The sequence below is a fragment of the Ranitomeya variabilis genome, chromosome 3 (genome assembly GCF_051348905.1).
Source record: "Ranitomeya variabilis isolate aRanVar5 chromosome 3, aRanVar5.hap1, whole genome shotgun sequence".
Classification (NCBI taxonomy): domain Eukaryota; kingdom Metazoa; phylum Chordata; class Amphibia; order Anura; family Dendrobatidae; genus Ranitomeya; species Ranitomeya variabilis.
Window position 1 is genome coordinate 666,489,155 of NC_135234.1, and position 16,184 is coordinate 666,505,338.

At 43.1% G+C, this 16,184-nt stretch overlaps 1 protein-coding gene across 1 annotated transcript; it reads right to left on the minus strand.

Annotated features, from left to right (window-relative positions):
- Window positions 1-7,013: 7,013 nt before the first annotated feature.
- On the minus strand, window positions 7,014-13,627 carry LOC143818484 (uncharacterized). The gene is made up of 3 exons (XM_077299779.1): window positions 13,092-13,627; window positions 10,473-10,596; window positions 7,014-8,727 (listed from the first exon to the last, which is right to left on the minus strand). Exons 2-3 carry the CDS (start codon window positions 10,568-10,570, stop codon window positions 7,632-7,634), a joined length of 1,194 nt encoding a protein of 397 aa, XP_077155894.1. The 5' UTR covers window positions 10,571-10,596; window positions 13,092-13,627; the 3' UTR covers window positions 7,014-7,631.
- Between the last annotated feature and the right edge of the window lie 2,557 nt (window positions 13,628-16,184).

A 16,184-nucleotide genomic window follows, 5' to 3' on the forward strand; every position in this document is an offset into this window, starting at 1 on the left:
TTAGTGACGGAGCCAAGTTTTTGAAATCTGATCAATGTCACTTTATGTGGTAATAACTCTGGAATGATTCAACATATCCCAGTGATTTTAAGATTGTTTTTTCATGACACATTATACTTTATAAAAGAATAAAAACGTATATACACTGGCGCATATTCACCTGGAAGGATGAGGTAGGAAGCCACGGAAGCTGCAGGTGGTTAAAACAGGTTCTGTGCAAAACTCTGTTAAAAATTAAACCAGTTGATTAATAATACTATTAACCACCGCGCTAAACCGAAACTGGAATATCAATGTACTTACTTTTGATATGGCTATTACTATGTTGTCTGGGGTCCCTTGTGAGTGAAGGGTTACACCTGGTTACAGTGGTTTGCTGAAAGGTAAAGTGTGCAGCAGAGTGATATATTATTTGATTTGGACCTTACAAAAAAAAAAAAAAAAAGTAAGTACATTGATATTCCAGTTTCGGTTTAGCGCGGTGGTTAATAGTATTATTAATCAACTGGTTTAACATTATACTTTATGATAATGGTAAACTTAGGTCAATATGTTTTGTGTTTATTTATAAAAAATATCAGAAATTTGAGAAAAATGTTAAAAAATTACCAATTTTCTAACTTTGAATGATTAATTATCCCTTTAATCCAGATAGTCATACCACAGCAAAACATTAATAAATAACATTTCCCTCATGTCTGCTTTACATCTGCACCATTTGTAAAGTTTTCTTTTATTTTGTTAGTATTTTAGGAGGTTTAAAAATGTAGCAGTAATTTTTAATTTTTTTCAAGGAAATGTACAAAATTTATTTTTTTAGCAACCTATCCATGTTTGAAGTGACTTTAGGGGTCACATATATTGGAAACCCCCAATAGTGATACCATTTTAAAAACAGCACCCCCTGACATATTGAAAACTGCTGTCAGGTAGTTTACTAACCCTCCAGGTGCTTTTCAGGAATTAATGCAAAGTGGCATGACAGAAATGAAAATGTCTATTTTTACCACCTAAATGTCTCTAACTTCTGAACAGGTTACAACAGCCGTCAGAATCTAAGGCTACTTTCACACTAGCATCATACTCGGCCCGTCGCAGTGCGTCGGGCCGACGTACCGACGCTAGCATTGTATACGCCGCACAACGGGGCAGCGGATGCATTTTTCCAGCGCATCCGCCGCCCCATTGTGAGGTGCGGGGAGGTGGGGGCGGAGTTCCGACCGCACATGCGCGGTCGGAAATGGCGGTCCGTCGGCAGCAAAAAATGTTACATGTAACGTTTTTTGCAGCCGACAGTCCGCCACAACTCGGCGCAACCATCGCACGACGGTTGCGACGTGTGGCAATGCGTCGCAAATGCGTCGCTAATGTTAGTCAATGGTGAAAAAACGCATCCTGCAAGCACTTTTGCAGGATGCGTTTTTTTGCCAAAACGACGCATTGCGACGTATTGCAAAAAACGCTAGTGTGAAAGTACCCTTAGGCCGCTATTTGGTCATGAATAGCCATGGCAAACATCAGGACCACACAATCATGATCCGAGAGCATCAATTGGGATAAAGAGGAAGCCCCCACACTCTGTTAACCATTTATAATGATGTAGTCACTATTGACAGCAGCATCTAAGGGGTTAAACAGATTTGGACGGTGCAAACACTGACCATGGCTGATACAGCAAGTTGTCAGCTATAGTGTACAGCCGACAGCTGCTGGATTGTCACCTGTATGGGGAGGCTATTCTCTTATATCTCAGGTCAGTTAAAAGATGTATTGGCTGTCACTAAGGGGTTAAGGAACTTATCAAGATGTGTGGTGAGTACTTTGAACCCCCAAGCGCTTCACAGAAGTTTATAATGTAGAGCCGTGAAAAAAAAAAAAAAAAAAAAAAAAAAAAAATAATTGTATTTACTTACACAAAAATGATCTTTTCGCCCACAAATTCTTATTTTCACAAGGGTAACAGGAGAAATTAGACCACAAAAGTTGTGCAATTTCTCCTGAGTACGTCGATATCTCATATGTGGGGGTAAACCACTGTTTGGGCGCACCGCAGAGCTTGGAAGAGAAGGAGTGCAGTTTTAGGCTATGTGCACACGTAGGAAATGTGGTGCAGAATTTTCTGCACTAAATCTGCATCTGCAGATTTGATGCAGTTTCTGTGCAGTTTCTATGCAGTTTCTATGCAGTTTCTGCGCAGATTCTATGCAGTTTCTGTGCAGTTTCTATGCAGATTCTATGCAGTTTCTGCGCAGTTTCTGTGCAGTTTCTATGCAGTACAATGTAAATCAATGGGGAAAAAAAAAAAAGCTGTGCACATGGTGCAGAAAAATCTGCAGCAGAAACGCTGCAGAACTGCACAAAAGCAGCGACGTGCACTTCTTTGAAATCTGCAGCGTTTCTGCGCAGATTTTTCTGCACCATGTGCACAGCTTTTTTTTTTCCCATTGATTTACATTGTACTGTAAATCACAGTGCAGTTCTGCAGCGTTTCTGCAGCAGAAAAATCTGCTGCAGTTCTGCACCAATTCTGCACTAAATCTGCATCGTGTGCACATACCCAAACTTTCTCAATGTAGAATTGGCTGGAAGGGAGATCGGACGCCATGTCGCGTTTGGAGAGCGTCTGATGTGCCTAAACAGTAGAAACCCCCCACAAGTGACACCATTTTGGAAACTAGACCCCTTAAGGAACTTATCTACTGTAGATGTGTGGTGAGCACTCTAAACCCCCAAGTGCTTCACAGAAGTTTATAATGTAGAGCCGTGGGGGGGGTAAATCGCATTTACTTACACGAAAAAAAATGATCTTTTCGCCCCCCAAGTTTTTATTTTCACAAGGGTAACAAGAGAAATTGGACCCAAAAATTTGTTGTCCAATTCATCCCGGGTATGCTGATGCCCCATATGTGGGGGTAAACCACTGTTTGGGCGCACGGCAGAGCTCAGAAGGGAGGGAGCACCATTTGACTTTTTGAGCGCAAAATTGGCTGTCGTGTTTGGAGACCCCCTGATGTACCTAAACAGTGGAAACCCCCCAATTCTAACTGCAAACCTAACCCCAACACACCCCTAACCCCAACCCATAATCCTAATCACAACCCTAACCCCAATCTCAACCCTAATCAAAACCCCAAATCCAACACACCCCTAACCCTAATCCCAACCCTAACCTTAACCCTAATCCCAAACGTAACCCTAATGCCAACCCTAACACTAATACCAACCTTAAACCAAACCCTAAACCTAATCCCAACTCTAAGGCCGACGTGTTTTACGGACGTATGAGAGGCACAGAAAATACGGATTGTATACGGTACCATGATTTTCTATGGCCCAGCTCCTACCTGCCGTATTTTACAGTCTTGTACGGCTGTAGAAAAACGCAGCATGCTGCGTTTGTCAGCGTATTGCGCAAAAAATCCGCCAATGAAAGTCTATGGGGGCGAGAAAATTACGGATTACACACGGACCATGCGTGTGACTTGCGAGAAATACGCAGCGGTGTTCTCTAGAAAAGCCGGCAATTCAGTGCGGTGTACAGTAAAATCACACTGACAGAATAGAATAGGTAGAATAAATGTGTACACATAGAATAGGTATACATATCTACTATATAATTGTCTAAGGGTCACTTCCGTCTTATTGTCTGTCCTTCTGTCTGTCTTTCTTTCTGTCACAGATATTCATTGGTCGCGGCCTCGGTTTGTCATGGAATCCAAGTCGCTGATTGGTCTCGCCAGCTGCCTGTCATGGCTGCCGCGACCAATCAGCGATGGTCACAGTCTGATTAGTCCCTCCCTACTCCCCTGCAGTCAATGCCCGGCGCCCGCTCCATACTCCCCGCGGTCATGGCTCACACAGGGTTAATGCCATCAGTAACGGACCGTGTTATGAAGCGGGTAACTCACTCCGTTGCCGCCACTATTAACCCTTTGTGACCAAGTTTTTACTATTGATTCTGCCTATGCAGCCTCAATAGTAAAAACATCTGTTAAAAATAATAATTTAAAAAAAAATAAAATCATTATATACTCACATTCCGCCGCCTTTCCCGCTCCTCGCGACGCTCCGGTGACCTGTCCATGCAAGCGGCAGGTTCCAGTGCTAAGGATGGTATGTGACAAGGACCTGCCATGATGTCACGGTCATGTGACCGCTATGTCATCACACCCGGGGACTTTTAAAATATTTTCCCAAGCTTGAGTTCATCCAGCTAAGGGCGCATCACCGCGACTCGAGGCAACTACAGGGCATTCCCCTGCATTCCATTCATTCACAAAGTTTTACAGACAGGAGCACAGCTGCATTAGCAGAGCTCCTGGGTGTAAAATGATTTAACCCCTTCAGATGGATTTACAGCGTGGGACAAGACTGAACGACGGAAGGTATGGAATATTGTTGTTTGTTTTGTTTAACTTTATTTCAGGTGACAAGGGTCTTCAGGTGGATTAAGAGTATAAAATAATTAAAACAACATGTGTCTTTATTTCATTAAAATACTTTTTAATAATGTGTGTGTTTTATTAACCATTTCATTCTATTGGATTAATAATGGATAGGTGTCATAATTGACGCCTCTCCATTATTAACCTGGCTTAATGTCACCTTACGATAGCAAGGTGACATTAACCCTTCATTACCCCATATTCCACTGCTACATGGGAGTGGGAGGAGAGAGAGGCTAGGTACCAGAATAGGCGCATCTTACAGATGTGCCTTTTCTGGGGTGGCTGCGGGCAGATGGTTTTAGCCAGGGGGGAGGGTCCTATAACCATGGTACCTCCCTAGGCTATTAATATCTGCCCTCAGCCACTGGCTCTCCCACTCTGGCGGAGAAAATTGAGCGGTAGCCCACGCCAATTTTTTCCGGGATTTAACCCTTTAATTTAATAGCTAGAGCCCCCAAATTTTACACAGAGACACTTGTTACTTTAGTAAAGAGGAATATGTAATAAATTAGGGATATGAGATGGTTTACTGTATGTAAACCATGTCTCATATCCTGTCGGGCTTGTGAAGGAGATAGCAAAAGCCGGCAATTGAATTACCGACTTTTCTGCTATCTAGCACTGAAATGTATGTATGTATGTATGTATGTATGTATGTATGTATGTATGTATGTATGTATGTATGTATGTATGTATGTATGTATGTATGTATACACACACTGTATATATGTTTAAGAATATTTGAGCCGATGGATCCATGATATGTCCATTTTGCAAGCATGCGCACAAAAAAAAAAAAATAAATTATGACATGGATAAATTTGTGCGTAATAATGGCATCCTCGCATTGAATACGGAACACTTTTTTGGGACAATTTCTGCGTATTACGGCTGTAAAAAATGGACCGTATTTTCATACGCCTAGTGTGACGCCGGCCTAACCCTAACTTTAGCCGCAACCCTAGCCCTAACTTTAGCCCCAACCCTAAGGCTACTTTCACACTTGCGTTATGTGGCATCCGTCGCAATCCGTCGTTTTGGACAAAAAAAAAAAAAAAAATGTATCCTGCAAATGTGCCCGCCGGATGCGTTTTTTGCCCATAGACATATTGCCGACGGATCGCTACGGATGGCCACATGTCGCATCCGTCATGCACTGGATCCGTTGTGTTTTGGCGGACCGTCGTCATAAAAAAAAGTTCAATGTAACGTTTTTTGGTACGTCGCGTCTGCCATTTCCGACCGCGCATGTGTGGCCGTAACTCCGCCCCATCCTCTCCAGGACATAGACTGGGCAGCGGATGCGTTGAAAAACTACGTCCGCTGTCCACATTGTGCACAATTTTCACAACGTGTGTTGGTACGTCAGGCCGACGCATTGCGAAGGCCCCGTACCGACGCAATTGTGAAAGAAGCCTAACCCTAAATTTAGCCCCAACCCTAACCCTAAATTTAGCCCCAACTCCTCTAGCTGCTGGCCAGCAGATCATGGCGGGCGCACTGGGCATGCGCCCGCCATTTTCTTACCGCATGAGGAAGCCGGCGGGCAGGAGGGGACGCAGGAGGACCCAGGGACACCGGTAAGGCTGGCGTCACACTAGCAGTATTTGGTCAGTATTTTACATCAGTATTTGTAAGCCAAAATCAGGAGTGGAACAATCAGAGGAAAAGTATAATAGAAACATATGCACCACTTCTGTATTTATCACCCACTCCTGGTTTTAGCTTACAAATACTGATGTAAAATACTGACCAAATACTGCTAGTGTGACGGCAGCCAAAGTATAACAGGGTCCCCGAATCCCCCTATTTCTCTGTCCTCTGATGTGCAATCACATCAGAGGACAAAGAATTACACATCGCTTTTTTTTTTGCGGCTGCCGGTAAATAGTTAATTACCTGCGATCGCAAAACAGGGGTCGGTAAAAACCGACGCCGAACATGATCATTGGGGTCTCTACCCCCGGCAGCAGAGACCCCAAAGATCTTCCGGGTGTCGGCCGGCAAGCACACTGAGCATGCACCCACCATTTTTTGGCCGGAACAGGATGGCGGCGCCCATCGGGAGCCACGAGGAGCACCGGGGGAGACAGGTGAGTATCGGGGGGCTATCGGGGACCCCATTTCTCTGTCCTCTGATGTGCGATCACATCGGAGGACAGAGAAATTAAATGGGAAATTGCGTTTTCTTTTTTTTGTGACCGCCGGTAAACGGTTAATTACCGGCAATCGCAAACCCGAATCATGTTCTCTGGGGTCTCGGCTACCCCCGGCAACCGAGACCCCAGAGAAAATCTGACTCTGGGGGGAGCTATTCACTTTTTCCACAGCGCCATTAATTAACGGCGCTGTGGTTTAAGTACCCTTAACTGCCGCCGTTAAAGGCGTATCGGCGGTCATTAAGGGGTTAAATAACAGTCAGAGTGTGGTTTACAAAAAAAAAAAAGTCTCCCCTCCAGTGAGCACACTTATACTAGAACTATGGTCATGTAAAATTTCTCCTTACATAAACCACAAAGCCTGTAACAACTTAATTCAACAAAAAAAAAAAATAAGCTGACAAAGTAAGGGATAAAAATTTATTATCATAAATAACAAAAAAAAACAAACAAACAAAGCATACCATGACAAGTATTTGTAAAAAGTGACATTTCATTATAGAAAAGAGTCATAAGTGTGTGACAGGTAGGCGTACCTCCACCAGGGCCAGCATACCCATTGTTCATCTAACGCAATTATTGCATCTAAAGCAACACAAAATAGGGACCAGAAACACTTTAAATAAATGTTAATTGTTAAAATGTATAATTAAATAAGATAAAACGTAAATTCTCAATAGAAATAGGACAACGAAAACCTTAAGGGAGTCTGTCAGCGCAGAACGACTATTCAAACCAAGTACAGATGTTCGGTGCACCAAGGTGGGACCAACAATTTATCTCCACCTCCTGAATCCCCTCTTTGATTTGCAGCTCTGGCTTGGTAGAGACAGAGAAGGGCAGAGAGAAGGAAAACAAGCAGGTGGGAAGGTGCACTAAAATGTTTGGCCATGCCATGATGCGCTGAGTGCATGTACTTTGTTTCAACAGTCTTAAGAGGATTGGTACAAGAAGTCAGAAGAACACAAACACATCAGGTTTATCAATCCATAACACTGAACTGCAGTTTTTACAAAAACTAACTCTAGTTAAAACCCAATAATGGCCGCTCTTCCCTTTTCTCCCACAAAGTTCTACCAGAAGATCCTGGATTAAGCTTTCTGGCTGCCTGTTGATGTGTTATGTACAGTTTGTTACACCCTTCCTGAGCCTCCTCTACCTCTTGCTTTTCTTCTCCAACAGAACTTGATTTGAGGTGTCCTTGGGAACTGATAATAGGAACTTGGATTTCAGTTTCAAGTGTTGGTAATACTTTGGGCATAACACTGAGGCCACCAGATCCAAGCCTCAATAGTACATCCATGGTATCTACTCCAGAGTCTAAGCTTGCCACATTGTTTAGTTCCTTCTTTTCAAGTTGAACTCCATCTGATACTGGTCTGTTTCTGAAAGATACAAACCAAGCCTTTGGCTGCAGGAAGTCAGGATTTCTTAACTGAACCGGGGCCTGTTTGACAGCCCCTTCTTCAGGAATTGGTGATTTGCGAACAAAACTATTTCCTTTTAGAGTTAAATGATCACTATGAGTGGACAGATCAGAAGTGTCCCAGGTAAACTGCTGCTCACTGGAATTCTCACAAAGTAGGGTACTTTTCCTGCTCAGATTTATCGGTATACTTACTGCTTGATACGCACCAGTGGTCATAGAGGAAACATGCACTGGAGACTCCAATGGAACCATCAATATATCGGAATTAATACCACTTTTAAGGGAAGAGCTTCGTCTTTTGCCCTTCAGACTGAACATTGAACTCTTCTCCAACACACTACCCAGAAAAGAAGCCCCAGAAGACAACATATACTTAAGAGCTGAATACCGGCCCAAGGTCTCACTTTTCTTCCTAACAGATTTGCCTTCCAGTCTTGAAGTTTGAGCACTTTCCTCATCATTACTTATGCATAAAATGTAACCATCAAGTGATAAGGGTGATGTTGGTTGTTTGCTTTTATCCACTGTAAGTGGTAATGACATTTTCCTAGGATAATTGAGGTCACCGTCAATAGAAAGCTTTGGGTCCATAAAATTTGAAGCAAAACTGGTCATGGAAGTTGATTGATCTCTTAAGGCTGTTTCAAGTCTCTTGGCAGATTTTCTGTTTGGTATATTAAAGCCATTTCTCCTGTAATAAAGTAACAAACTATATATGAATAGCAGTAAAAAATATTAGATTAAATATAATTATTGGCAGATCGCGATCATTATAGAAGGCAGAGGAGCTTCATGTATCACATGAATAATTCAGATTTGGGGGGGGGGGGGGTCCTAAACTAGAAGGTACATTTTTTTTTTTTTTTTTTTTTTTAGAAAAAGTGCTGCTTTTGTCTATAGCTTTTGCCTAGTATTAATTATTATCCCCCTTCACCTAAATGGGACGAAAGTGCAATACCAGAAATAACCCTTAAATGACAGGCAAACGTTTCTGGAAACAAAAGCAGACACTTATTCCAATCTTGGACAACCCCTTTAAAGGTTAGTGGTATGAAGCAGCAGTGCCGCTCAACCCCATGAGCGCTTGCATCTTCATTGCAAACAGAACAGTGACTGGGATCTAGATGATGATGGCTGCTACATCGATTCATTTTAAACTTGGAAATCAGAGTTGAAAACACTATTTGTTGGCCATTTGTTCAGTTTGATGGTTTTGTTTTAGTCAAAGACAGGAGATTCTAGAGTCAGCAAGTATAAGGCTACAGCGTAATTTTGGTCACACTAGTCGTTGTGAGACAGGGCCGGACTGGGACTAAAATACAGCTCCATCATTGCATTCAACTGTACCAGCGTCATAGACGCCAGTATAGTTGAATGCGGGGCGGGCGATGGGGGGTCTGGGAGTCGGCGCTGGCGGGTGGAGTCGGCCCTGGCACCGCTGGCAGCGGCCCACTCCTGGCACCAGCCCTTCTGGCATTTGCCAGAAGTGCCCGATGGCCAGTCCGGCCCTGTTGTGAGACCATAACCATGCCGCGGCTGCTACATCGCTGCACTATAAATGAATGAGGGCGTTGCATCGCGACACCTATTCTACTGCGATAAGCAAGTTGCAAAAATTCCAACTAAGTCTTTTTTTTTTGGCGACTTGCTTGTTGCGGTTATGTAGGTGTCACAATACGACCCCCATTCATTTATGGTGCTGCGATCGAGCAGCGGCACCGAGCGAACTTAGGTCACATAATGGCCAAAGTCACAACGCAGCTCTATTCTTATGGAAAGGCTTATTACTAAAAATCAGGTAACCTTTATGAATTTCCTTTGGCACAACAACCATTTATATCAGAGATGGGGACCTCTGACTTCACCAGGCCAAGATTCGCCAAAATGACTGTTCAGTTACAGTTAAGCCTATTATTCTGGTTTCACACTTGCATAGGGGAGGGCTGCATAGTTCCTCCGAATGCAACATGCTGCATTTTGTTGCGGTCGGCGCAGCGTCAAAATGACGCATGCGGAGGCATCCGCATACATTCTCATGGCCTTCGTACACAATGTTAAGGATAGGTACGCAGGACGCATGCAGTCGTAGGCGGAGCTGAATGGAAGAGGTGCGGCAGTGGGCAGGGCTTAATGGAGGAACTATGCAGCCCTCCGCAAGTGTGAAACCAGCCTTAGTCCATTCATTGCCCATCACGTCACCTGGAATGAGAGTTGCTTTGTTTCATTAAACAACCTGTCACACAGTCCCTAATACCCCCTTGGGTGCACATATGACGCTTAGTACACAGGTATAGTCCCTATTCCAACAAAAGGCCAACACAGTGCTATTCCATTACAAATGAGAAGGGGGATGGGAATTATGAGGTTCCCTCCCCACCCCCATGACACATTTATCGGAAGTCGAAGTTCATCAAAAGCCCCCTTGTCCAACTTTACCTGAAGTAGCATAAGAGTATCGCAGATACAGCAAGAAGCAGGAGAAGGATGCAGATGAGTATAGCCAGCAAGTATGCAGTGTGATGTCCTGGGTCCATTGCAGTAGTTTTTGACCAGTATTTTCCTATATAATGACATCCAAATAATACAATATTTAGCTAAACCAAACAATTTCCCAAATAGGAAGAGCATGCCAAACTATTAGTCTGTGAAGGGAAGAGTGGAAACAAAAGGAAATTTGCTAAATAGTTTGGCAACACTGAATTTATCAGATAATTTAGCTATAAGGTAAATTATAGCTCAAATGATTTCTTTAAATATCACATGGAAACATACTGTATAATATTCTAAAAATGAAGGTAAATAGCATTTATACAATGTTTGGCTGCCTAACTGGATGTGAGGCTGTAGGAAGAAAAGTTATATTCTCCCTGCAGCTGCGCATTTAAAAGCATCGGGGCAATGCAGGGGCTGCAACAGTCACCACACACAGCGAAAGGGCTTTATTCATTCCCCAGCCCATTGACTGGCAGCCTGCACTGCACATACATGCCTTCCACATGCTGGGGTAACAATTACAGCCCATGTACCACCCTGATGATTGGAAGCGAGCTGCTACATGAAGAATATAACTACTGTCTCCCTGTTGTCACTGCTTCAGCAAGGCAGGCAGGATTTATATGCCATTTACCCCTACATCTGCAGCAAAAGCTTTTCTAGAGGTGACAGGTTCCCCCTAAATAAGTCATATGGCAAATAAGACTAAACATTCTGTGCTGCCGCCATGTTATTTTTTTGAGCCACTTAGTTTTTACAAGTGAAATACATTGAATATCTGTTTAAACTATGGGGGCAAGAAGGATCACGTTCAAGGCTTTTTTGTGGGTTTTTCCTGGAGGTGCAATTTCCAACACTTCTCAAAACGTCAAATGGGGAAGTTCTTTGTTTAGAAATGTTTCATCATCTTTAAAAAAAAAAAAAAAAAAAAAAAAAAAGCCATCCCACAACAGATGAGATATTTTTGAAATAAAATGCTGGAAAAAGGCAATATCTTGATAAATTCATGACTATTGATCAAAAATTACAGTAAAAAACAGGGCAATTCAGGAAAAACTAGATACCTGCTTTTGGCTATGTTCACACGTTGCGTTTTTACTGCATTTCTCTGCAGGCAAAACATTTGCTGCTTTTTTTTTTTCTCTTGCTCATGCTGATTTAGTGCCCCCCTCCAAAAAAAAAAAAAACCCACAAAACAAAAACACACCGCACACACGATGCAACTTCACCAGGTCTTTGCACCGAAACCTGATACCTGCATTTTTGTTTCCACTTAGGCTACTTTCACACTAGCGTCGGGCCGAGGTTCCCGACGCTAGCGTTGTCTCCGCCGCACAACGGGGGCAGCGGATGCATTTTTCCAGCGCATCCGCTGCCCCATTGTGAGGTGCGGGGAAGTGCGGGGAGGTGGGGGCGGACCGTCGTGAGCAAAAAACGTTACATGTAGCGTTTTTTGGTCCCGACGGTCCACCACAACACGGCGCAACCGTCGTACGACGGTTGCGACGTGTGTCAATACGTCGCTTAATGTAAGTCTATGGGAAAAAAAAACGCATCCTGCAAGCACTTTTGCAGGATGCGTTTTTTCGGCAAAACGACGCATTGTGGCGGATTGCAGTTAACGGTAGTGTGAAAGTAGCCTTACTCATTGCATTCTATTGGTACAAAGAAAAAAAAGACCCACGTGTGTGCATGAGATTTCTGAAATCTCAGCTTTTGTTGGTACTGTAAAACGCAGCTTAAAATTTGAATTTAAAAAAAAAAAAAAAGGGGGGGGAAAGCATAAAACACAAAGTATGACCACAGCCTGAGGTGGCAAACAGCTGCAAGGTGTGAATGCACCAAAAACTGATTAGATTGATGATACCTTATGAGATACAAGCAAGGGATAAAGATGGAAATGACCATAAGTGTAAACATGCACATTGGATCATCTACAAAATAGATGCAGACACTTCATATGTCTAAAATTGAAATGGTATATCTGAATTGATATCTTGTTTATTTTCTTCGAGTTAGGCTACTTTCACACTTGCGTTGTGTGACGTACGTCGTTTTGGAGAAAAAAAAAAAAAACGAATCCTGCAAAGTTACCCGCAGGATGCGTTTTTTCTCCATAGACTTGCATTAGCGACGCATTGCGACGTATGGCCAGACGTCGCATCTGTCGTGCGACGGATGCGTCGTGTTTTGGCAGACCGTCGGCACAAAAAAAACACGTTACATGTAACGGTTTTTTGTGCATCGCGTCCACCATTTTCAACCGTGCATGTGTGACCGAAACTCCGCCCCCTCCTCCCTGGACATTACAATGGGGCAGCGGATGCGTTGAAAAACTGCATCCGCTGCCCCCGTTGTGCATTTATTTCACAACATGCGTCGGTACGTCAGCCCGACGCATGGCGACGGCCCCGTACCGACGCTAGTGTGAAAGTAGCCTAACACACACACACACATATATATTACAATATATAATTCTTTCATAGAAAACTCAGAATAGTTTAACATGGAAGTTAAAGTGAAAGAAATGTGTAAGGAATGGCCATACACATTGATGCCTACCTGTGGCTCCCTTTCACACGGCTTAACACTGGAGTCTGGTGGCCACTGATTTCCCTGCCACAAACAAGCTGAATTAGTTAATGAAGTAGAAGAAAAGAGCTGTGTATAAGAGCCGGCCTGGAGCCTTGTATAAGAGCTGGCCTGGAGCCGTGTATAAGAGCCGGCCTGGAGCCGTGTATAAGAGCTGGCCTGGAGCCGTGTATAAGAGCCGGCCTGGGGCCATGTATAAGAGCCGGCCTGGAGCCGTGTATAAGAGCCGGCCTGGAGCCGTGTATAAGAGCCGGCCTGGGGCCGTGTATAAGAGCCGGCCTGGAGCTGTGTATAAGAGCCGGCCTGGAGCCGTGTATAAGAGCCGGCCTGGGGCCGTGTATAAGAGCCGGCCTGGAGCTGTGTATAAGAGCCGGCCTGGAGCCGTGTATAAGAGCCGGCCTGGAGCTGTGTATAAGAGCCGGCCTGGGGCCGTGTATAAGAGCCGGCCTGGAGCCGTGTATAAGAGCCGGCCTGGGGCCGTGTATAAGAGCCGGCCTGGAGCTGTGGGAGCCGCACAGGATTGTACGATAATATAATAATACTATATAAATAGCTGGATACTCTCTGTATGCATGCAGTTATATACAAGTGCCATATATCACATACTGTACATACACGTACATACTAGAGGCGTCATGTTGCGTTTCTGGGTTCACCAAGCAGTCAAACTCAATTTGCTTTACTTTCTTATATAGTTGAAAAAAAGATATGCTGATGAATCCCACCCTGACAGAGGGCAAAAGTCACTTGTCAGGTGAATGGATGTATATAATGTATAATGCCATTTTTTTACATTGAGGCCTCAAAAATAGAACAAAAAAGAAAAACGTATTGCAAAATAGCATAATACCCTTTCGGGTGATGCTGCCCTATTGCACGACACATGCGGACTGATATGTCCTGATGTCGGTCTGCACTCCACCAAAATTAACGCAATCCTTCAAGTTTGCCTGCTCTTTCATTTCTAATTATATATTGCATAGGATAAAACCATTTTTTACCACATAACTTATATCTAAAAAAAAGTACCTACCTCCCATTGCTGATCACATTACTCTTTGTCCTCGTCTTTCGTCAGACATCTTTACTTCAGATGTCAGGTTGTCCAGGTGACCAGTGACTCCTGTATGAAAGATATGTAATATAATATTACAAAACTATAGAAAACACACATATATCCGATTGTTAGCATCTTTTTTTGGAGCAGATGAATAATTTTCCTCAGACATCACCTCACTGAGATCCAGGACTAGGAGCAGGCAGATTGTCTAGTGAATGACATATGTCTGACCACACAGGGTCACAGAGGGAAGGGCACAATGACGTTAGGCCTGGAGGCGCCATTGCTCGCCAGATGGCTCAATTTAGGCTCAAGTTACCATCACTTTACCCTCTTAACATTGGAAAGCAAATGGCCACAGCTTTAGAATAACACTTTTTTAAAATTTAGAAAAGACCAAAATGGATTGGACATCTGATGACAAAGTTACTTGTTGACCTGCTCCAAATCCATAAATCTAAACATTTGGATATCAAATTACAGGATAATTTATCCCACATCACTCTCCACCAAGTTGTGACCCTAAAGGCGTTCATACACACTATATAAAAGGGGTTTTCTTACAAAGTACAATTTAATGAAAAGGTCTTGGAATTAAAAAAAAGTTCCACAATTAATAATAATAATAATAATAATAATAATAATAATAATTTTTATTTCTATGGTGCGAACATATTTAAATATGGACTTGTGCAAACAATATCAGACATTACAGAATACACATAAGGCCGGGGACACACACAACATATAAAAATACGGTCCGTTTTACACGGATGAGAATCGCACAAATGTTTGCAAAACAGTGATTCGTGTGCAGCGCGAGGATGCGATTTCCTCGCATCAAATTATCCGTGTGTCACCGTATGGCATCCGTATGGCGATATTTTCTCGCCGGCTTGCAAAACGGACATAGAATGGATCCATGGCCTCAAATATTAGTAAAAACATATATACAGTCTAAATATATATATATATATATATATATATATATATATATATATATATATACCCTTGTCACCTGAAACAAAGTTAAAATAAAAAAACAACAATATCCCATACCTTCCGTCGTTCAGTCTTGTCCCACGATGTAAATCCATCTGAAGGGGTTAAATTAATTTACAAGCAGGAGCTCTGCTAATGCAGCTGTGCTCCTGCCTGTAAATGTTGGGGAATGAATGGAAGCAGGGGAACATAGCTACCTAGACTCGTGGTGCTGCGCCCCCTGCTGGCATAAACTCATATGAACTCGAGCGTGGGAATTTTTTTGAATCTTTTCTCACGCTCGAGTTCTTATGAGTTTATGCCAGCAGGGGGCACAGCACCGCGAGTCTAGGTAGCTACGTTCCCCTGCTTCCATTCATTCCCCAACATTTACAGGCAGAAGCACAGCTGCATTAGCAGAACTCCTGCTTGTAAATTAATTTAACCCCTTCAGATGGATTTACATCATGGTAACTTTATTTCAGGTGACAAGGGTCTTCAATTGGATTGAGAGTATAATAAACTATTACAACAACCTGTGTCTTTATTTCATTAAAATAATTTTTCCCTAATGTGTGTGTGTTTTATTAACCATTTACTACTATTTGATTAATAATGGATAGGAGACTTATTGACGCCTCTCCGTTATTAACCCGGCTTAATGTCACCTTACAATAGCAAGGTGACATTAAGGCCGCCGTCACACATGCGAGTTTTACAGACGTAAGAGCGCAGAAACTACGTGCGTAAAACTCGCATAACATACGGCACAATGCTTCTCAATGGGTCTCGTCCTATCAGCCGTATATTACGGATCCGTAATATACGGCTTTCTACGGCCGTACAAAATCGCAGCATGCTGCGTTTGTCAGCGTATTGCGCAAAAAAAATCGCCAATGAAAGTCTATTGAGGCCAGAAAAATACGGATTCCACACGGACCAGCAGTGTGACTTGCGAGAAATACGCAGCGGTGTTAGTGAAAAGTCGGTAATTCAATTGCCGGCTTTTCATGTCTCCTGCC

What these genes read in the sequence shown, in the direction of transcription:
- LOC143818484 (XM_077299779.1), bottom strand. Translation starts at nt 10,570, where the DNA reads ATGGACCCAGGACATCACACTGCATACTTGCTGGCTATACTCATCTGC. An exon ending in ATACTCTTATGCTACTTCAG is followed by an intron (nt 8,728 to 10,472) that starts GTAAAGTTGGAC and finishes ACTTTATTACAG; the next exon opens with GAGAAATGGCTTTAATATAC.